A 24170-nucleotide genomic window follows, 5' to 3' on the forward strand; every position below is an offset into this window, starting at 1 on the left:
AAAAAAGTGCAACAGCCAATTCATTTTGTTTGTGGTATCTTAGCGTGCGAAATAGTTTTCGCCTACACATAGGCTGCATTGAAGCATTTTTATGGATATCCACATAATGCCAGCATTTCTCAAACGAGGAAAAGCAGCTGGTGAAAACTGAATGCTTTAGACATTCTCGTTGATAAGCATTGAATGTATCTTATCACATACCTAATCAGTACCCGAGTAGACGAAAATAGCTCAATAATATCAAATGTTGATAAGATAGCAAAATGAGATATGGACATGATCGATATAAGAGATAGAAGATCAGACGATAATATCATAATATTATTTTCAGGGGGTATATTTCTCGAAAAAATGTTTTTAAACTTTTTTCATATAAGAGTGGTCCACCTTAATCTAAACTAACATTTGAAAAATGCGTAATAGCCAAAATTTATTCATTCTGATTCCTGGTCTATACACATAGTTATATAGTCATCAATAACAATCATATGATGATATGGAAATGCTAATATGTATCATCTTCCAAACATATTCATGCTAGAATTATAGGCGAAAGAATAGTTTTGATAGTTCCGTTAGGATACGGCAGGCATGAAAAATGTTTCTATAGAAATCGATTTGAAAGCGAGCGGAGGGCAATATTTGTGATGGTATAAAATCTCACGACCTTCCTTCTGCCAAGCTCCCGTATGAAGCTGGAGGGAAGAGTATCAGTGTGGAAGCTGATATCTCTTCACTGGCTCCACTGGAACTATAAAAGAAGAAAAGGTCGAAAGGGCCAAAAGAACGAAATAGACACGAAACTGAAGCGGAAAGAATCAATCTCACACAATACGAGTTCAATTCATTTCCTAAATCAACAAGCTCTATCAAAACTATCTAGATATTCATAATATTGTTTCATAGTATTTACTCCATCTTTGAAAATGGCTTATTCTTCAACTTTGATTGATGTCCTTACATTTTAGGCAACGCTAAATCACCAATCTGATAAAATAGACATTGTTTACTTATTTATTGTAAAAATTCTGGCCGTGATCGCTTACCACATAGGGGTTTCTGAAAACTTTGTCAAACTATTCGAAAATGGTTACCTTCACGCCGTCATAAATACAATTATATCGCTACATTTCAACTAAGCGATAAGGAAAAATTAAACAAACATCTATTTATCTTTTATTTATATATTAGAATTACTAGATTTATTATGACTTTTCATCTTCTCTACAATTTTATCAAAAAATACATTATTCTCTAATAATCGGTCCACGATATGATTTAATTGAGTGCTATTAATACTGGTATTGCTGAGGGCATCAATCGCCTGAGTAAATTCTAAAGGTGCACTACTCTCGGATTGTGTGTCAACTTCCAAGGATTCAGTGGCTGTTGTCTCCGTAGTTGTTGTCGTAGTTGTCGTCGTTGTACTCGGCAACGGGTACGGCCCACTAACTACTAACGCTTCGTCCCAGGACATCTTTGGTTGCAGCGCAGGTTTTCTAAAGCTCACGCCATACGGATGAAGCGAATATATCAAGTAGTCCATCACGTACATCTGTCGGCCTTGGATATAGTGAAAGCTGATGGCAAGATCCGAACAGCAGTTTCGACCGTAAAATGGCTCGTAGAATGAATATTGCTTGTACCAAAAGTCCGGATCCTCCGCTGGGTTGCTCGTCAGGTGGAACAGTGGCTCCATCGGCAAAAAACGTTTTCGTCCCATGAGATCACGTGAATCTCCAGCTGTTACGTTGACACTTTCCATGCAGCGTCCTAAAAGCATATTTCGATAAAACTCCCATTGAAATTGACTAGGTTTGAACTTACCCATTTCTAGATCTTCTGTGTCATATGCAACGGAACACGTTTCTGTATTGTTCAGAGCTTGCTCTACAAAACGCTTCAGTGCTTCTCTACTAAGAACATATCCTGCCCCACCTGAGAAATACCCTTGACGGACGTACTCCGGATATCTAAATTTACTTCCGAAAAAAATCGGATATTGCGGTGAATATGGGTAGAGGAAAAACCTTAGGTTTTCCATGATAACGTATCTGAAAGCAAACAAAACAATTAGATCATTAATTTTATTTTTAATTCACACACTCACGTATCATCGTCTGCTTTCATGAACCAGTCGTACTCATCCAAGTGCTGTTCGTAAACGTACCGAAACGCTTCCCTCGTTTTGTTCCACAACGATTGCCGTCCTTCGCCAACCCCATCCAAAGCAATAGTCCCCACTTTCGCATCCTCGAAAGAACTCATCAGCAGTAACTTGTTGCAGCGGCGACCCCAGGTTCGCTTGACGTGCAGCGCTTTGGTTTCATGGTTGGCCGGAGTAGTCATGACCCAGCAGAGAACACGTACGGTGTCTGTTAAATTGACCGAATGCATCAGCAGTTGCTCCTCGATGGCGGCACCATATCGGTGCTGCGCCACTCCATTGTCGTTGGTTTGCAGAATTGAGAGAATCGTAAACATACACGCGACGATTATCGCAAACAGGAAGGCAAAGTGTTTACGCGATATGGATGGTTTTTCTGCGGGGAAGACAAGATGAGAGATAATTAATTCCAAATATTGATATTCGATATATCTACAAAAAATGCATGTTGACTCAAACTGATGATCAACGAAACATATTTGTGATTTGCAGAAAAGCTTATTGTGGTCAGCGCATGTGATTCGGTATGTAGAATAAGTATCTATGAACTGATTTCGTCGTCAAAGATTTTGACCTTGCAATTTTTAAACAAAGATCGTGCTTTTTATCCATTCCATTTCATAACTGCTATGATGTGATTCTGTACTAACTTATATTTAATGAAAAGGGTTATGACCAATCTAAATGCAAGGTCAAAATGTTGTCTATTGAAAAACATTCATAATTGTAACGATTTGACAATCGTTATCCCATTAACGAAATTATTAATGTAATAATAATTTAATGCCATGCTCGAGCGACGTTCAATAATGAGAATAGGTTGTGTTGAAAATGCTCTTTGAAAAATGGTAGAATGGTTCAGAAGTAAATTCAATAATAAATTTCTGTGAAAATCTAAATGTATGGATTTCTATATCATTTATAGACTTCATGACTTAAGAAGAATTTGAACTAGTTTATCCAATCTTTAGACTCCCTCTGTAAGGTTTTAATTCTCTGTTACTTAAGCCACTCATTGATTATTAGTTTACTAAATTATAATTGGGATAGTTTTGTCACCGTGTGCATGACTTTTCCATTATTGATTTATTGGCAGTTATCGGTGAGTACGATTTTTTACTGCTCAAAGTAGGAGGGAATAAAGCAATATTAAGAATAGAATGGATAAATTTCGCAGGCAAGCGGCAAGTGTGAAGTGAACATAATTTGAATCTTTTTTTAATAGGGTAAGATTAGCATTGTTTAAATCACTGTTATTCTGCCCAACGTCCTCCTAGAAACGGCTTGGGTAGAAGCATGATGACTACTCGTACTAAGACAGGCATAATCGTCCTTACCGATAATTGCCAATAAATCAATAATGATAAAATTTACTGAATTGTTAGATATTTTATGATTTTGTGATCAAAAAACCATTGGCGTAACTACAGGGGGGCTAGGGGGGCTATAGCCCCACCTAGGCTCCGGCTAGCCCCCCCTAGAAAATTTGTAACTTTGTATAAGTATTGCACATATCTAGTCCACTGATTATATACAGGGGTAAATACAGAGAAAGGATTATCTTCATTATCCAATCCCTCTCTTCGAAACACTACAGCAAGTAGAATCAATTCGCTCAAGTTTTTGAACTTCGAGCAATGAATCGCCTGCTTAGAGCGTGCTTACAGCGGCACACTAGGTGTTAACTTTCTGAAATCAGTATGGCGAAAGGCATTTAAGGCTCGATTTCTCAAAATTAAGCACCTTCATCGAAATAATATTTAGTAGGCGTAGTAGCGGACACCTTCCTACATAACCGGTACCAAATAGTTTTTCATGAAAAGATCCTAATTTAAAAAAAAAACCGCGTTAAATGTCTTTCACCATACAAATTTCTGGCGGTAACTCATGCTGGCTATTGGCGCATATACGATAGCGCCTGGATGTGGAAGCGACGGGTAGAAAATCAGCCACTGCCAATAATTCATTGTTATAAGGCTTGCTCATGACAAAATCTGAACCCCTTAAAACACGTTATAACTTTTATGAAATACCAAAGGAAATACCTCATCAACAAGTGAATTAAAAATATATTATTTATTAGTATTACAAATACTTAATGGATAATGGACAATTTTTTGAGATTTTCAAGTTTTTCCAGGGTTTGTGAGTAATTGTTATCTAAATCGAGCGTATGATCTTAACCTAATACCAATCCTAAAAGCTGCAGCGCATTATTATCACTGTAGGCTTCCTGAGAAAGGTTCGGTAAAACTCTTAGATTTCAAGTAGAGGTAACTAAAAGCTGAATAAGAAAGAACTTTGTATTCTTTCGGATGGATTTTAGAAACTCTGCATACTATTTAATTCTCTAAACTCCTATTGTCGCTGCAGCAATGAAACCAGTGAAAATGTCTCAGTAGGCGTGAAACAGACCTACTGAGAGAAAAGATGTGTTAAATGTTCCTATGTGTTAACAAATGCCTATAAGTTAATTTGTTGCAATTTTTTTTAACTAAATTGACCAATAAGTTGTATTGGGATGTGAAACTTATTTTTTTTAAACCATCCTAGAAGTTATTCTAACAGAAAAGAAAGGTTAGTTTGTTGTGGTCAGATCGCCGTTTGAAAGCTCGTAGGAATTGTCAGGCCACTGAATTGAAAGCTGGCGAAAAGAGTTTGAATTACTAATATTTAATTTATAATGTATTCTGGGTTCGAAGCAAATAAAAAAATCCTTTGAAAATCAGGATCATGCTTCACATTCTATTTACGGCGAGCGCAACACCTATGGTTTTTTGAACCTATCAAGAATTTTGGGAATCCTACGAGATTTCTAGATTTTTGAAACAGGGCTGAGCGTCGATGAACATCATTTGGAATATTTAAGTCGTCCATTGATATCTGGTAGACCAACAATATACATCAGTTGAATCGAGCAAAAATGGTAAACTTTCTGTCTTATTTGTTGTAAATTAGAATAGTTTAAAAAAAAAGTTAGCCCCCCCTAGAATTTTTCATTAGTTACGCCAATGCAAAAAACCTTAAAAATCTATTAAGGATACGGCAGGTATTTCCGTCCATCGTCGTAGGGGTCAAAACCAACGAAAGCAACACCCATTTGCTAAAATTCCACTATAGTAAAACGTTTCTCTTGAGCTTACGATTTGGTACGAAAAAGTTTGTCGAAAAACGAACAGTGGGTAATGTCTGTGACATAACCGCGAAGTGGACGTAGGACTTGACTTGACCATGCCTTTGAAGATGTATAATATATCCAAATCTCTCACGTCACCTAATTTGTATAAAAAATCGGCGATGACAGCCCAAACATTATTATAACAATTTTCATGGGCAATATAGGAAAAAACATCTCAAAAAGAAAGCTCTCAATCGATTTTTCATCTAATAGTGGAATTTTTTGTGATTTATTTCATTATATGTCACAGTTCTTGTTATGTAACGGTTATGAACAAATCTTGAAAATCTGCTATTCGCGTATAACATTTTATCTCTAGAGTATTTTAGAATTTTTAAGAACTCTTTAGTAAGTCTATCAATGGCTCTCAGAAGAACCGTATGCTTTGAAAATAAACATTTTCTATGTCCATCTGTTGAATAGAGGTAATAAACTATAGAGGACGATTGTCGCTGCGGTTCCCTTTGTTATCGTTCCCAAACATGTTGAGTACCTATCTGTCAAAACGTACTGATTTTTCCTTCGTTGACATTTAGTGCCCTATCTTCGCCAGCAAAAGATGTTTCGTCAGTGACGACAGCGACAATCTTCCTCTATAGTTTATTACCTCTATTATCTGTTGCGTCATGTTGCAGTGGATTGTAAAACTAATGTTGGGTGCTCCGGGTGGAGCGCGAAACCAAAGCTGTCTTCATGCAGTGTAGGTATGTGCCGACGTGTGTTGTTTCTCCAGATGGAACCAGCGGGATACGAACTGCCGACCGATGAACCGGTGACCAATTGCGAGCATTATCATTATCTTTCTTGGCCCTGATAAGGGCCGGAAATTAACTTTTTCATGGACAACTGGTTGACCGAAAGAGTTTCTTGTTCGAAACCAAAACACACACACGGTTTCTTCAAAAGCATCGCAATTCTTTCTCTTGCTTTTCTTCAGCCTGTCTCGGATCGATACTGATGCCGGCCGGCCTCGGCTCAACTCTGCTGCTGTTGCCGGTATCTGCTCGGCATTGCTGCGGTGTCGGGTCTGTGGGGTGAACTGCTTCTGGATTTTTTTCTACTGCTGTACTGATGGCTATGCTTCGGCTGATGTTGGCCTCGACTCTGCCGGGCCGAAAAAGTGGATAGTATGGACGATGCTGCCTTGCTAAAAGGTGTGAATGCTGTCGAATCGATATTACTGTTACTTGGCTTGTCCCGGTCAGAATGAAAGGAAAAAAAATCACGTTGTGCTATTTTATGCCTCCTCGTCAGACCCAGCAGCAGCTCATTCGCAGCTTCGACTGAAGGGCCTCCGAGTCCATGCGATATCGACTGAATAAGGAAATTATTTAACTCTTATAGCCTTGAAAAAGGCTGTTTGTTTCGGCTTGGTCCAACTAATAAGGACTGAATGCTCTGTAAGCGAATGCACTTTTCTTTTATACTTAATTTTGAATCGTCTCTGCTTCCCGATTGGTCGGCCAATCAGTGAGCGTCTTGTATCCCGTTCCTTTGTCAGCCAAAGCGTCATCATCATCGACGCGTTCGTGACATCTTTTGTTGCTCGCTGCTGGCGTCTATTTCCTAACGGGACTTTTCGCACGGTACAGGCCACAAGCCTTGAGCTAAGAATTGCTGTTCAGGTGGGCAGTGCGGAAAATTTAAGATTGGTAGAACAGTCACATTCACATTCAGTCACGTTCGCTTTGTGCGCGAACAGTATCAAACAATGTTTTTCTATATAAATCGATTGATAGCTTTTCATTTTGAGATATCTTTTTTAAATTGCTCACGAAAACTGTTATAATAATGTTTGGGCTGTTATCACCGATTTATTTATCTAAATTAGATTATGTGAGAAATTTGGACATATTAAGTGTCTTTAAAGGCATGGTCAAGTCTAGTTTTTCGTCCACTTCGCGGTCACAGTTCTTGTTATGTCACGGTTATAAAAAATCTTGAAAATCTGCTATTCGCGTATAACATTTTATCCCTACACGGGTAAAATTCCATTCTCGAAAATCATAAATATGACTCATGATTTCATGAATATAGTGCGTTTTCATGTTATGAAAATACACCATGATTATAAATCATGAATTCATGATTTGTTTTATGATCTGTTTTCCAGTAACGCACTGATGCGTTACGGTTTTTCTACCGACGGCTAATCATAATTTGGATCATGAAATCATGAGTCATATTATCTGAAATCATGAGTCATTCGACCGGAATCATGAGTTCAATTCATGAAAATAGGAGCTTTTCTTATAAATGCGGGTTCCATCCGTCATCGAGTTGTGAATCGATTCATGATTTAGTTCATGAAATCATGAGTCATCTTACCTGAAACCATGAGTCATTCGACCTGAAATCATGATTTGAGCTCATGAAAATGGAAGATTAGTTTTAAAATGTGGGCTCAGCCGATCATCGAATCGTAGGACGGGTCATAGCAGCATGAGTTGTTTAACTTGAAATTATGGATTGAATTTACGAAAATGGAACAATTTACTTGAACTAGAGCTCGTCCCATATTTAAGATTAATGAAATACGTATAAAAATTGAAATCAGCAGTTATGAATCCGCCAGATGTGTATTGCTGCTACACATTATAAATAGAATATTCTCATGTTTGGCATGCTCTGCATTTCAGTATTCAACTCCACAGGGACATAGGGTACATTTTAATACCGAAGTCGTGTTCTTTTGAATTCAAATCAAAACCTAATTCACAATATAAAGATTTTTTGAATTTGCCAGCACCATCTCCTCAACATAAATAAAAAAACGCCACCGCCGATCGATAGAGACAAATATTAATGATAACAATTGGACGCAAACTTAGCCAGTGTTTCGCAATAAAGCCGCAAGGGCGCTCTAAATTAACAAATAATAGATTATTATTAAAATACAATTGTTGATTAAACCTCATTACTTACAGAACATGTTTTAAATTAGAAAAACGCCGCCGCTGAGGATTATGGACGCCACAAATTTATTGCCACGGTTTGACAGATAAAGGTAACGCCTGTCCCATTGATTTCATAATTTCATGATTCACATTCATGGCAGCGGTAGCTTTGACTCATGATTTTGGTGAATTGAATCATGAAATCATGAGTCAAATTCATGATTTCATGAAATGAGATAGATCATGAATTCATGATTTTTAAATCATGAAATCAGTAACGGATTTGTTTCCGTGTAGAATATTGGATTTGACACCCAAGTACATTTTCTAACGCGGAGGGTATTTAAAACTTTGATATTATATACATCAGTGGCTCTCAGAAGAACCGTTTGCTTCGAAGAAATACATTTTCTATCTCCATCTGTTACGTCATGTTGCAGCGGACTGTAAGGCTGATGCTGGGTGCTCCTGGGTGGAGCGCAAAACCAAAGCTGTCTACATGCAGCGTATTCTCTTGACGTGTGCTGTTTCTTCAATGGAACCAGCGGGATGCGAATTGCCTTAATGCAGCATGCGACGAACCAGTGACGAATGCCACCCAATTGCGAAAATTATTATTAACTCTCTTGGCCCTGATAAGGGCCGAAAATTAACTCCTTTTGGGGAACTGGTTGACCGAGGGGGTTTCTTTACTCGAAACCAAAACACACACACGCGATTTCTTCAAGAACATTGCAGTTCTTTCTCTTTTGATTTTCTTCAACTTGTTTCGGCTCGATACCAATGCCGGCCGGTCTCGGCTCAACACTGATGCCGGTCGGCCTCAGCTCTTCATTGATGCCGGCTAGTTTCGGCTCGACTCTGCTGCTGCTGCCTGTATCTCCTCGGCATTGCTACGTTGTCTGGTCTGTAGAATGGGCTGCTTCTGGAACATTTTCTGCGGCTGTACTGGCATGCTTTGGCTGATGGTGGCCTCGGCGCTGCCGGGCCGAAAAGCGGATGATGCGGACGATGCTGTTTTGCGAAAAGTTGCGAGTGCTGTCGAATCGGTGCTGCTGTGGCTTTGCTTGTCCCGGTTAGAATGAAAGAAAAATATCCCGTTGGAAGTTCTGAACAGAATGAGAAGGAAAAATTGCGTCACCCTCTTTTATGGCTTATTTTGGTGCGCAGTTGCAGCTTATCCGCTAGCGTCTGCACCCATCAGAATCAAGCGAACAAATCTCGCTTAACTTTTCAAAAGGACCTAAGTAACATTTTTTTCATGAATTAATTTGAATACAGCAATCAATAGCTTTCGTTTTGTTCTGTTAATTGCGGTATTCAAATTAAATCATGAAAAAAATGTTACTTAGGTCCTTTTGAAAAGTTAAGCGAGAAATGACGCGAGGAACAAGCGGCACCCATATTTATAGGTTTCAGTGCAGTCAATGTTTTGCTTCGAAAACAGTTTTAGGCCTATTGAAACAAGTTTTTCGGGTCATATCAAGTATGAATATGAACGGCATACATAAGATCAGTCGATTAGGGGTTTTCCGAAGAGATCCGTTCACTGGGACAGACGCTATTATCATTCAAAATCTTTCAACACAGCGTAACGCGGTCGATTAAGAAATATTGAAATGACACCCGGTATAGTGAAGAGAGACGTAAGTCCTACGTCAAAATAAAATAGTAACGAGAGTAATTCGAGAAAATAGTACCGTGCGGGACCGAAATTCGTACAGCACCGAAATCCGTCCACCTCATGAGATATCAATAAATTAAAGGGGGTTAAAGATAATTAATTTAGAAATAGATTAATATCTTATCCTGTTCAGATTTTTGGCAGTAAGCTCTTAGGGCATATAATTGGAAAGAAGGCTTTGAAATTAAAACCACAAAAAACAAAAACAAATCTCCACCCACCAAACGCGGAGTTTGTGCCGCCATTTTGTTTTCGGGTAGAGCATAATTGCACCAAAAGTAACTGTGTTTTAATTGCTAATTGCGAATCATTACATAAGATAAGCGGAATACAAATCGTAGGGATCGCTTCTCAAGGTGCGTATCGAACTATTTACAGTGGTAGTTTAGTCAAACAGACTGTTTCAATTTTAATATTTAGTTAAAAAATAGCTGTACGGATTTTGATCCTTTGATTCAAAATCCGTCCACGGTGGACGGATTTCGAGTCAGGAGTAGTTGATTTAATTCATTATTTTATCATGTTTTGACGTAAACTACGTCTAAGGGGAAGACTCGGATACAGGGTGTAAAATGAGAATTTTCAATTTGGGGACCGTCACGAAATCATGTAAGATTTGCAACATTAATAGGCTCTCCATCTTTCAATGGATTTTAAATATTTATATATCAATCGATTCGCAAACTCTCTACCAATTTGCCAGTAATATTGAAACTTTTGATTATCAACTCTAAACTATTGAAAATTTTAGTTCTTTCATGCATCATGCATTCCCTATGCAGCGTGTTCCAATCCTTGGTAATTGCCTACTTTTAGGGAATTATCAATTGTTGAACTTGGGTGTATGAATATGGTGGTCCAGCTGCTAGACAATGGAGTTCCTACTCCCTGTCCTCTACAGAGTGGGAGGGGCTGCTAAAACTGGGTAGTAGTGTCGGTGGGATGTTTCCTCCTCTTCAAAATGCGGAATGATTTCTCGCTTAACTTTTCAAAAGGACCTAAGTAACATTTTTTTCATGAATTAATTTGAATAGCGCAATCAACAGAACAACATGAAAGCTTTTGATTGCAGTACTATTAATTCATGAAAAAAATGTCACTTAGGTCCTTTTGAAAAGTTAAGCAAGATTTGTTCAGTTTACTGTTTTGGGTTTTACGTAGTTTACATCGAGCGGTCGTGTCTTGTATACAACCCCAAGATTTTTTCGTAGTTTTTAATGAGTACCTAAATGTGAAACACTTCAAAAGTAGAAGACTTCATGATCCTGTGGCGATGACAAATGTTTCATTTACATTCGATTCCTATTTTCGAATGACTTTTTCATATACTAAGGTGCTTAAGTGTACGGATTTCGATGCCCCACGGTACCATTGAAATTATCCAGGTTAATATTGGTTTGCTTTAAGTGACACATCATTCAATAATAACCAGATTGAGAGAAAATTCACTGCCACCAAAGATTTTCTCAGTAGTCTATAAATTCATGAAACAAATGATCTGCGATTGTATGATCACCTTGTGTGCGTTGAATACATCGAGCCAGATCAATCAGGATTGACAAGTTTAATTGAAAATGATCCTAAATGGTTTGAAGCCACATTACAGAGTGCCTCAACGGAAAGGGTTGCAACCCGGGAAGCAGAAAATAGCTCATTGACACCAAATTCTGTAGTGATACCCTACGCAGTTATAAACTGTATGTGCATAAGAGGTAACATACCAAGGGAGTAATATCAAAAATTCATAACCAAAATACTTTAGGCATAACATACTCTTTTAGTACAGTACAAAACGTATAATAAATTATTATTCGATTGGTATGAAAATACCTGATGTATAGCCTCAAGTATTTTGCATATTATTCTTGTGCAAGTCAAGTTCATTCCAACTTCTATTCTAGAGGTTGCCGCTTCTGTTCGGGAAGCCAGATCGTACCAATCTTCTGACCGTTTTGCCTCCACGGATTCCTTTGTTAGCAAACGAGCTGAAAAAGTACTTGCTGTTACGCCGCATGATATAAGGGGACCTTATGACAGTTGAAGACATCTAAGGGACCTTAATTTTTTTTTTATTTGCTAACTAATTTTATTTGCTAATTATCTAATACATGCATTCATCTCTTAGACTAGGTGTTCCGTGTTTTCTTAACACTATCATCCTTATTTGCTATGTTACGCTTTTAGTTATTATTAATACATTTCAATTGCCTCTGGCAGTTAGAATTTTTCCTCTGGTTGAATTGAACCATGTAGGAATTACAATGTTTTCAACTTAAACTAAACTTAACCTATTTAAAACTAAGGGTACAAGGAGTTAATCGTTGCAATAGAAGATTGCAACGATTTTTGTCTAAAATTGAAATTATTTTGTTGGACATTTGTTGCAATGTCTCGATATTAGAAATTATATGAAGTTCGTTGGTACTATACCAAGGAGGCAACTTCGGAATCATTTTCAAAATTTTATTTTGAGTCCTCTGGAGTGCCTTCTTTCTGGTATTGCAGCAACTAGTCCATATTGGCACAGCATACAACATGGCAGGTCTAAAATTTGTTTGTAAATCAAAAGTTCGTTCTTAAGACAAAGTTATGATTTTCTGTTTATAAGTGGATATAGGCACTTAATATATTTGTTACATTTTGCTTGAAGGCCTTCAATGTGATTTTTAAAGTTAATTTTTGATCTAGCAGAAGTCCTAAATATTTAGCTTCGCTAGACCAATTAATTGGAACCCCATTCATAGTGACAATATGTCTGCTAGAAGGTTTCAAATAAGAAGCTCTCGGCTTATGTGGCTTCGCCCTTTGGCTGAAAGGCCCGTGTCATCTGCAAACAAAGATTTTTGACACCCTGGTGGTAAATCAGGTAAGTCAGAAGTAAAAATGTTATACAATATGGGCCCCAGTATGCTGCCTTGGGGACACTAGCCCTTACAGGTAATCTAGCAGATTTAGTATTCTGATAGTTTACCTGCAGCGAGCGATCTGATAAATAATTTTGGATCAGTTTAATGATGTACAGAGGAAAATTAAAATTCATCAAACCTACAATCAACAATCAAACCTTCATGCCAAACACTGTCAAATGCTTTCTCTATATCAAGAAGAGCAACTCCAGTCGAATATCCTTCAGATTTGTTGAGCCGAATTAAGTTCGTTACTCTTAATAACTGATGAGTGGTTGAATGCCCATGGCGAAAACCAAATTGCTCATCAGCAAAAATAGAATTGTCATTAATATGAACCATCATTCTATTTAAAATAATCTTTTCAAACAGTTTGCTTATTAAAGAAAGCAAACTGATTGGGCGATAACTAGAAGCCTCAGCTGGATTTTTGTCCGGCTTCAAAATTGGAACAACTTTGGCGTTTTTCCATTTATCTGGGAAGTATGCCAATTGAAAACATTTGTTAAATAAATTAACCAAAAAGGATAAAGAGCTCTCAGGAAGTTTTTTGATAAGTATGTAGAAAATACCATCATCACCATAGGCTTTCATATTTTTAAATTTTCTAGTAATAGATCTCACTTCATCCAAATTAGTTCCCAACGTAGGGTCAAAAACATTATCTTGGTTGAGAATGTCTTCGAAGCTTCGTGTAACCTGATCCTCAATTGGACTAGTGAGACCTAGACTAAAATTATGGGCACTCTCGAACTGCTGAGCAAGTTTTTGAGCCTTTTCGCCATTTGTTAATAAAATTTTATTTCCCTCTTTAAGCGCTGGAATTGGCTTTTGAGGTTTTTAAGAATTTTCGTTAATTTCCAAAAGGGTTTCGAACTGGGATCCAACTTGAGACATTATTCTCAAAGTTGGTAATTCTCAGAATAGCGAAACGTTTTTAATTTCATTTTGCAAATCTCGCCAAATAACTTTCAACGCGGGATCGCGAGTTCTTTGGTATTGCCTTCTTCTCACATTTTTAAGACGGATCAGTAGCTGAAGATCGTCGTCAATAATAATGGAGTTGAATTTAACTTCACATTTCGGAATTGCAATGCCTCTGGCTTCGACAATTAAAATTGTCACAGATACGAAAGCATTATCACTATCACTTTTGGTATCGAGAGGAATATCAACATCAAAATTCCTATCGATATACGTTTATATAAATCCCAATCAGCTCTATGATAATTAAAAGTAGAGCTGATTGGATTATAAATGGCTTCTTGTGAGATTTCAAATGTCACAGGAAGGTGATCAGCGTCAAAGTCAGCATGAGTTACCAATTGGCCACACAGCTGACTTGAATCCGTTAAAACTAAATCAATTGTAGAAGGATTTCGGCTGGAAGAAAAACAAGTTGGTCCATTGGGATATTGAATAGTATAATATCCCGCAGAACAATCTTCAAATAAAGTTTTACCATTGGAATTGCTTTGAGCATTATTCCATGAACGGTGTTTGGCATTGAAGTCACCAATTACGAAGAATTTTGATTTGTTGCGAGTCAGAATTTGAAGATCAGCTTTCAACAAATTCTTTTGCTGTCCATTGCATTGAAAAGGCAAGTAGGCTGCAATGAAGGAAAATTGTCCAAAATTTGTTTCAACAGAAACTCCCAAGGTTTCAAAACTTTGGTTTCAAACGAAGAAAATAATTTATGTTTGATACGTCTATTAATGACAATGGCGACCCCACCACAGGCGCTGTCAAGACGATCATTTCTGTAGATAAAATAGTTTGGATCTCTTTTAATGGAGAGTCCTGGTTTTAAATACGTTTCAGTTATAATGGCAATATGCACATTATGAACTGAAAGGAAGTTGAATAATTCATCTTCCTTACCCTTTAGAGAGCGGGCATTCCAATTTAGAACTTTCACACAATTATTTGGATCCATTGAAACGGAGTCCGATAACAATTTTTTGTGTGTACTTTATACCAACCTGAACAGCTTCAGGAATGGTATTTGCTTTGAACATTGCATCAATCATGTGATGCAATTGTTCAGTTAAAAAATCAAATTCGGAAGCAGTCATGCTACCTGAATCGGCAACATGACCGTTATTTTTCGTTGGGACATGGGTATAAACCTCATTTTGAGAAGAGAAATTTTGTCTACCAGCTGCGATGTTTGCATACGTAGGTACATTCGAAAAATTGGAATTTACTGAAGTGCTTGCTACCCGTTGACGAGCGGCAAAATTTGTTTGTGAATTGTGGTGGGTATGCATTGCTCGACCGGTAACCGGTTTCGAAATTTGAGCGTTTGAAAAATTTCTACCCGTCGAATCTGGGATCCGATTGGAATTTCCGTCATCAATTTTGCACGGGAATTCAAAACTTTTTGCGTGAAGGGCATTCCCAGAAATTGGATTTATGATTGCCCCCACAGTTTGCGCACTTAAATTTATTGGAATCTTCTCTCACAGGACATGCGTCCTTGGCGTGAGAGGTTCCACCACAAATCATGCATTTAGCATCCATGTGACAATGTTTGGTTCCATGACCCCACTTTTGGCACTTACGGCACTGGGTAGGGTTTGGAAATTTCCCCAGGCCTGCGGAAATGTTCCCATGTAACACGGACATGAGACATAATACAGGCCTTTTCCAAACTTTTCATATTATTTAGTTCACTTTTGTTAAAATGAATTAAATAAAATTCTTGAGAAATGCCCTCTGGGAAGTACCAGAATGGGATTTCTTTTCATCTTAAGTACTTGGACTGGTGAAAATCCAAGTAATTGAGAAATTTCAATTTTAATCTCATCCAGTGATTTGTCATCACTGGGGAGACCTTTCAAGACGACTTTGAACAATCGCTCAGTTTTGTCGTCGTATGTGAAGAATTTATGGCGCTTCTCAGTTAAATACTGAAGAAGACGTTTGCGATCGTCAAAGGATCCAGGCAAAACGCGGCAGTCACCCTTCCTAGCAATCTGAAATGAAACCTTGATCCCTGAAGGTTACTCAAAATCTCATTCCGGAAGCCAGAAAACTCGGCAACAGATACCACAATTGGCGGAATCCTTTGTTTTTTTCGCATGAATCGAATCACCTGGGCTAGAGGTAGATTCGATTTGCTCAATTTCATCATTAATCAAATCGAACTGATTGCTCAGTTCGATTGGAGAAGAATTATTTCCGATATTAGAGTTAGAAGGAATATCTGAATTCTCCAGCTTCCTTCTATTTTTTCCGCGCTTTGGCAGGACGGTCTTGAAACCTTGTTTCTTTGAAGGAAGTGGAGAATTCAGAGACTCCCCCTTCCGCTTGTTTTTGTTAATACTCATTGCTGAGCGTGGAGACGTGACCTTCTAAGAGGTTTTTTTTTTCCAGAACGGTGTCCCTGCAGGATTACCACCGCTTGTCGGAATTTTACTTCCCAAGGGACCTTAATAATTTTCGTAATTGATTAGAGCAGAGGTTCCCAAACTGTGGGTCGCGACCCCCAGGGGGGTCGTGGGCTGTTCAGTGGTGGGTCGCGAAAGACAAATCTTAATCATAATTTTGTTACTATTTTGTCCAATTTTGAATTAGGATCTAAGGATCTTCCATATTGACGTAAACTACGTCTAAGGGGAAGACTCGGATACAGGGTGTCAAATGAGAATTTCAAAACTGGAGACCGTCACGAAATCATGTAAGAGTTGTAACATTTATAGGTCCTTTATCTTTCAATGGATTTTAATGATTTATATATCAATCGATTCGTAAACTTTCCACCAATTTGCCAGTAGTATTGAAACTATTGATTATCAACTCTAAACTATTGAAAATTTTAGTTCTTTTATGCATCATGCATCCCCCATACAGCGCGTTCCAATCCTTGGTAATTGCCTACTTTTAGGTTATTATCTATTATTGAACTGGGTTGTATGAATGGGGTGGCCCAGCCGCTAGACAGTGGAGTCCCTACTCCCTCATAGAGTGGGAGGTGCCCAGGTAAAGCTGGGTAGTAGTGTTGTGGGATGGTTTCTTCTCTTCTATATAGAGCGGAATAATTGGTTCAATGTATTATATTTGGTTTCACGAGGTTTACGTCGAGCGGTCGTATCTTGTATACAACCCCAACATTTTTTGAATTAGGATCTAAGTAATGATTGGATGATTAAAGAACAACAAACATGACGAGGTCAACGACCTTTTCACGTAGAATACGTCTTACGGGAAAATATAGGGGGGTCATTCTGCAGAATCAAATTTGAGACCGTCACGAAAAGTGGTCAGGAAGTATGTGCTAATAACTCAGCCATCTTCCAACCGATTTTAATGACTTTTTTATCAATCGATCAACAAACTCTTTAAGATTTTGCACAACTATTAGGAACAATTGAATAAAGGCGCTAAACTATTAAAAATTTGAATTTCGTCAGGCACTATTGAAAACTTGTTATAGACAGTTAATTGCCTACATTTCGGTTATTAGTCATCTGGTGCGTGAATTGATGAATGATAAAAATCAAATTCGAAAAATGATTTAAGCAAGAAACCTTAATTACTGTTCTGAGTCACTGCACTCTAATACGTAATTCTACGTTGATTTTGCGGTCGTGTCTCTGATGTCTCTGATGAATGTCTCTTTTTGTTATACGATATTTGGGCAAGTAGAAAGAAGTCCTATACAATCCAAATCTAAACCCCGAACCCAATCCAAAACCAACCCTTATCCAATTCGAATCCAATCTAAATCAAATCCAAATCTATTTAAAATCCAATCCAAATCTAATTCAAATCCAATCCAAATGCAATCCTAATCAAATCGAAATCCAATTAAAATCCAATCTGAATAAATTTCAAATCCCATCCAAATCCAATCCACATCCAATCCAAAAAATTGACGAAATTTAGACAAATACAATGATGGGATGAAAAGCAATTTATTATGATTTGTCCAATCTAAATCACAAAATCAATGCATTTGGTACCTGGTGGGTCGCAAGCAATATGGGATTCTGCTAGGTGGGTCGCATATCCAAAAGTTTGGGAACCTCTGGATTAGAGGTCACTGAAATGTTCACAATGAGAATGATTGACCAACCAGTCAACAATTCAGTTTATTCGTGGTACAGTCATACTGCCGTCAAACGCATATTTGTCCCATGTTTGCTGGGATTCCCTATATACATGGGACAGTTATGCGTATAACGGCAGCATATTTCCCTGATATTAATGATCATGACCTTAGATTCGCAACCTGGATTTAAATCGGATTCATTGAGTGAAAACTTTCGATTAATGCTTTAAGATATTTGGGTTATCTTTTCTCCTGCGTTTAAGGGAAAAGTGTTGTAATCAGAACAATTACAAAATTTCCTCATACTTATTAAATCCATACAAAAACCTGCTAAGTCAAGAAAATTATTTTGAGCTTTTTAGTGGAATGTCTTCACTTGTCATAAGACGAGTTTGTACAATCCCATTTAATTCCACCACTTAATTGTACCTTGACAGATACGTATTTCGACCTCAACAGTAAGGTCGTCTTCAGTGTCTCGACTAGAAAAAGGGCTGCTAAGTCAGTTTATATCCAAGTCAGCTCAAATTTTTGGAGAACACTGAGAACATGAGATATTTGAAGGGCGGTTGAAAGCGAGAAAGCCGAGAAAGGTTCACAGACTAAGCCTTTCTCCTTCTTTGGACTACAATCCAATCGAGCGAGTCAGAGGAGCAAAGGCAACGGTGCGGCCCAGGATACTAATCCTCGAGTTGTGCTGGTGATAACCAATCTGCCACAGTTGTACAGCGGATCGGAAATCTCTGAAGGACATAGGAGAGAGCTTATTGGAGAAGACCGATAAAGCAGGTACGCCAAAATCTGGAAGTCCTTACGAGGTGCCGAAATTCTTTTGGCTATCTCAGGCGCACCAGGGCAGATGAACTGATCCTGGTGCTGAAACGTAGAATACAACCGAGCGATTTACCTGTTAACGATAGTATCATGAATATAAAATTATATACGCAAAGTGTACTTCCGATACAGCATATAAAAAGTTGGCCCAGGAGGTCCTGGATGCGCTCGTAAAAGTGAGGTCCCTGGGCACCGAAGTAACTCTCCGGTGTAAACAGCTGGATAAAATTACGGAGGTAGACGACCTTATCTCCGTGCTTCGAATGGAATTTAGTGCAGCTAAGGGATGGAATGTTTTGACGCGCAGGTAGCTTGGTTCGAGTTACCAGTATAAGGGATGAGCCAGCCCAGGGTTGCAAGCCTCTCTAATGAAGACGAAAAAAAATACCAGTCACGAACGCCAAAAAGGTTCTAGCGTTCGGAAAGCTGAAGATTGGATGGCCAATATGTCCAGTAAGCCTGCCGGATCCCCACTACGATGTCCAATAGAGCAATGCGATCCAAATGGTCGATAGGCTATCGCCAGACCTCGTGGATTGGAAACAGATAGTCATCGTGGGTGAGGTCAATTCGTTGACAGTGGAGTGGGGTAGCCGCTGAACCAAGCTCTGGCTTAGCCAGGCAACTAGACAATGGGGGCTTCACTCATAGTCAACATTTATCAATCTGCTACTTGGTCACTTATGGTGAGCAGGAGCCGAAGTCGGCATCCTGGTCAGGCTCGTGGATGAAGGTCGACAGCGAAGTTTTCACAGCGGCCCTAGGAGTAGAGGGTAACGCCAAACGTCTAATCGGGATGCGCTGAAAGCTGTTCTGTCACGCGCATGGGATGCCAGCATGCTGAGGCCACCAAGCATAAGTTTGCATATCTTAGCGAATGAGTGTTCAAAATGGAGGCTATATACGCAACGTATACTTTGCATGCAGACAAATGAAGACATGCGCCTATATCGCTTCCCCCTGTGCACTTCTTCTTGTTCTTCTTCTTCAATGGCTCTACATTCCAACTGGCTGCTTTCCAACTTAGTACACTATTAGCATTTCCCTCAGTTATTAACTGAAAGCTTTTTTATGCCCACCATTGCATTAGTACACCCAGGGCGTCGAGAATGTTTCCCACCCGAAAACATCCTAGACCGGACAGAGAATCGAACTTGCCATCTCCAGATTGGCAATCCTATGCCTTTGCTTTCAAAGCTTCTGAAACCCTAATGTACACTTATCCGCTAGAATATGCGAGTTTGTGTTGACTTGGAGGAGGGCCTTACTGAGAAACGGAAGACTTCCGGACAACTGGTGGAGAGCAGCGATCGTCGTAGACCTTCAGTTAACCTGCCTTAGAGATAGGCGAAGGATGTAAAAAGCACACACTGAGATAGAGAGATATGAACGCCTCTCACCATTCAAAGTTACAAAACTGGCCGTTAACAAAACAATTAGTAGCAATAAGAGAATGTGCTTCGACATCCTATGTCAAAGTGCCAATGCTTATTCATGAGGCGAACTTTGAACTTCTTCGGAAAATTCTACTGAACTTCTAACCAAGTAGCACACGCAACATCTTCCAAAAAGCACCTTGTTTCTATTCAGTTTCATTAAAGGCATTGGAAAAACATCAAAGCACGTAAAAGTTGCATCAAGATGTTAAAAACGTTCGAGTTGTGATCAATGTTTCTGTAACATTGCAATGCAGTACGTATTTAACAGTTGGAAACAAACAACCAAAGAATACTCCTTTTTATGTTGCAAACACGAAACAAAATCATTAAGTTGCATATTTTTCACCATGTAACTTCAAAATTTAATTGTTTGTTTAAATTAAGTTGCAGATAAGTTGAGTGTGTCTTCATGTTTAATTTAGCATCGTTCAACGTTTTTACAACTCACATTTTTACCGGTGATGGTGCAATCAAGTAATAGAAAACCTGAGTACAATACTTCATAATCGTATGGTTTTTATGGTGAGTCAACACGCAGTCCCTTCGAAGTATTGAATGGTCCGGTAGAGTGAAGGACTATCAATCACAAGATCCATAAATCAAATCCAGTTAATTTGGAACATTATTGCAATTTCACTGCAAACGAAGGATGTTTTCGTAGGCTCAACCTCTTGCGCTTTTTAGATTGCAAGAGAGTTATATTTGATGGCACATACGCAAAGATTGTTTCTTTCAGAATAGTTGCAACACAGTGAAATGTTCAGTAGTGAAACAAGTTGTGCTGCTTGCTACATTTCTTTAAAAATATCTCGTTAGATAGGATACAACATCTACTTGGCTATGGATGAAAAGAACTCAATCGGAAAGTATCAAAAATCTATCTTTTACTATATGATAACTATTTGTAACTAGATAGAAGTACTACCTGTATAGATCTACCCCATATCAAATCTGAATTACCATTTCAATCCAATTTGTAAAATTATCAGTTTCCTCTTAACTCATTTTGGTTTGGTTCACAACACTATAATGTCAATTTACACATCATATGATACTATATCAACTAACCGCACTAAGGTACATAATCGTTAGCCATAAAATGGCTTATTTTAGGTGAAAATCGAAATGTTACATTTTTTTCCACATTGATCACTTCTAATTAAAATGTAGCTTATTCTGAATTTCAGTCAGAATGAGAATTGTGTTGCAACTGAGTCATTAGTTACTAAACAGTTAGCACAGTAGCAAGACGAGTAGCATCACTTTCTAATTAATACTCACTCATATACAAAGAACTTCGAGTTCTATCCATTTCAGCAGTCGTAACTAAATTTATCCTGCATCGTTCAGATGTACGAACTAAACTGTCAGCACTTCCATCCGTACATTTCTGTCTCTTCACCTCACATCACTGCTTTTTCAATTAGGCACATCCGTCAAATTCATTATCCATCAATGAACAACAACATCATGATTGCATTTTCAAAAACAAAGCCCTTCGATCACAACGTTCTCTTTGCTACAACGGAGCATAATTAAACACCAACTTCTTCACATTTCGGTAGCGCGTTTAAATCATGCTCATCAGACACAGCATTAATCAACGAACAACGCCGACACACGTAGGACCCCAGCGTCGGCGCAATCCAGTCAGCTTAACTCACTCACGTGCCGTGTCAAACGAAAACAAACATTCGATTTCGCGCGAATACAACTCACGAATTCACTATTCCCGGACCGTGCGCCAATCCATACCCGACAACATTTGAAATCCAAATGATGTTTGCTGGCTTGGAATTGCGCGCCAACGACAAGTAGCTTCTTCCTTTCCAGCCAAACCCTCTGTGTGATGATGCTTCTAAGGATTAGAGTTGCAAGCGAGCACACTCATGTTGATGGGGGATTGATTCGAACGCTGGCCGGCGCTGTCGTGCTTTTGTGGAAAGGGTGGGATGTTTGTGTATTTTTTTCTCTCCTAACTTATGCGGATAGGTCGAAGTTGATGAGCTTTATGAGATGTATTCGATGGTGTAAGCACTGGGTCAGCAGGTGGGTGTTGTGGAAATATATACGTTGTTAGCTTTAAACATCATAAAAGATATACAAATTATGTGCAATGTGAACATATGAACACAAATAAAAAATTGTCCAAATAAATTTCAGTAGAAGCTAGAAATAGAAAAAAAAATAATGAGAATTTTACAACTATTTCAATCCAGGTAGATGGTGCATATGTGAGGAACCAATACTAGAAGTGACTTTGAATGAAGATGACGATGACATGGCTATGTTATTCAACCAAACATTGAATCACCACGATTTAATATAAATGACTTTTCCGACGCTGTGCCATCTTCATGACCGTTTGAGCAATAACTTATTACCTGTGAGTGTCGCGATGTCGTTAGTCCCCACTAGACACAGTAACTGAATTACGGATATCATGATTAGCAACCGATTATGGCGAATTGTGATCCAAGCCGTTTACCCTTTTTGCTCATCAGAAGCTGATCACCAACCAAAGTGTCGTCAATTTTTACATAAACCTGCTGCTTTACTGGCAAGGATTGGTTCCTATGAACGACTCGCCGCTAAGTTAAACACCCATGACACGATTGTAAACAAAACGGCGCGGCATACGTTTCGGTTGAATTTGCATAAATCACAGCAAGTTGAAAAACCAATAATCCTGGATGCCGGACATTCTCTATTGAACTGTGAGAAGGTATAATGAAATCTGATGACACCCAACAGTACCGGGTGGCCTTGACTGATTGTGGTAGCGTGCAGGTCGCGATGTCATCGATTTGCTAGACTGTGGCGCATTAGTTGATATCGATTGATGGAATGCTAACATACAAGAAGACACTCTGAAGATTGCGCAATAAAACCAGTGCTATTTGAATACATTGTCTGCGAAGACATTGTCTTCCGTCGGTATATTAGATTTGACATAGCCTATTCAGTAGTTTCAACTAGCCGCTGGTTTGATTAGCACATCAGTGGTAAGACGCGGAGATGAGACAATTAACTATCGTAGTCGGTAGTCAAACCCAATAAATCAACAACGTGATATTTGCACGATGGCAAGCGGTAATTTGTCTTGTCTATGGTTACCACAGAGAATTAACATGTCATGACATGAAGTAGCTATTCAATTGGACGGTGTTTCAATCAGGTTTCGTTAGCTGCAGATCACTTGTAGGATGCTATTTTGAAGTGAACCATGTTCAAAGCTTATCCTATACGAGGAGTTATAAACATTATTTATTGATATATCATTGAATCACAAATAGTGACAGCTAACGATTGATTGTATTTCTAGTTTGATTTACCGTCAGTGGAGGAATCTTAAATACAATAACTATGACTTCATACATAGCTGCATACCAAAAGAACAAAAAATTTCCTAATGAGAGTAATCGGATAATGCACCTAACAAAGCTTAACCCTCATGTGGCCGGCTGGGTACCCGGGTACCTTTTCGGAATTCACGATATCTAAATGATTTTTCATAGCAAGACGTCGAAACTCTGTCAGAAACGCTATAATAACGATCAAAATCGTTTGTAGGGTTTAACGGAAGTTTTGATCAAGGAGGGTTGGAGGAAGGAGTTCCAAATTTTTTACCCTTTAAATAGTCTGCAGGGTACCCGGGTATCCACGAAACTGAAATGCTTGTATCTTAGGGAATTTTCAACCGATTTGGTTACTAGTGTTTGGTCCAGTCACGCTGATGTCCGGGAAATCCCGATTTCCAGGGACATGTCCTGATTCGGTAATACTGGTAATATCTTGGATTTCGGTATCAAACTTTTTGAAATTTCCATAGCAGGGTGATGTTATGATTATCTTGGGCCCAACAGACGTGTGAACATTCGAGTGGCCATTTCAGAACAGGCTCCCAGAGGGGTCGAGAGAGTTTAGGAGCATTTTTCAATATGGATATTAATCTTCTTGAAATGATCTAAGGACCGTGTTTCTCATCATCATTTATTTTAATCTA

At 38.5% G+C, this 24170-nt stretch overlaps 2 protein-coding genes across 6 annotated transcripts in view; one reads left to right on the top strand and one right to left on the bottom strand.

Annotated features, from left to right (window-relative positions):
- Positions 1 to 24170, top strand: part of LOC134227175 (calpain-11-like) — a 346875-nt gene that overhangs the window by 297348 nt on the left and 25357 nt on the right. The window lies entirely within an intron of this gene.
- On the bottom strand, positions 1180 to 22850 carry LOC134224190 (glycoprotein-N-acetylgalactosamine 3-beta-galactosyltransferase 1-like). 2 transcript variants are annotated; one of them, XM_062703478.1, is made up of 5 exons: positions 22549 to 22848; positions 21446 to 22333; positions 2111 to 2543; positions 1828 to 2054; positions 1180 to 1773 (listed from the first exon to the last, which is right to left on the bottom strand). In XM_062703478.1, the coding sequence occupies exons 2-5, from the start codon at positions 21474 to 21476 to the stop codon at positions 1181 to 1183; spliced, it is 1284 nt and encodes a 427-aa protein (XP_062559462.1). In that variant the 5' UTR covers positions 21477 to 22333; positions 22549 to 22848; the 3' UTR covers position 1180. The 2 variants fall into 2 exon arrangements, with proteins under 2 accessions (XP_062559462.1, XP_062559461.1); XM_062703477.1 differs by lacking the exon at positions 21446 to 22333 and having other exon boundaries at positions 22549 to 22850.

The sequence above is a fragment of the Armigeres subalbatus genome, chromosome 3 (assembly GCF_024139115.2).
Source record: "Armigeres subalbatus isolate Guangzhou_Male chromosome 3, GZ_Asu_2, whole genome shotgun sequence".
Classification (NCBI taxonomy): domain Eukaryota; kingdom Metazoa; phylum Arthropoda; class Insecta; order Diptera; family Culicidae; genus Armigeres; species Armigeres subalbatus.

Coding starts and splice junctions, on each gene's coding strand:
- LOC134224190 (XM_062703477.1), bottom strand. CDS start 22,609: ATGATATCCGTAATTCAGTTACTGTGTCTAGTGGGGACTAACGACATC. Junction 2,544..22,548: donor CGACATCGCGACACTCACAG/GTAATAAGTTAT, acceptor TCTTCCCCGCAG/AAAAACCATCCATATCGCGT. Junction 1,774..1,827: donor CACAGAAGATCTAGAAATGG/GTAAGTTCAAAC, acceptor ATATGCTTTTAG/GACGCTGCATGGAAAGTGTC.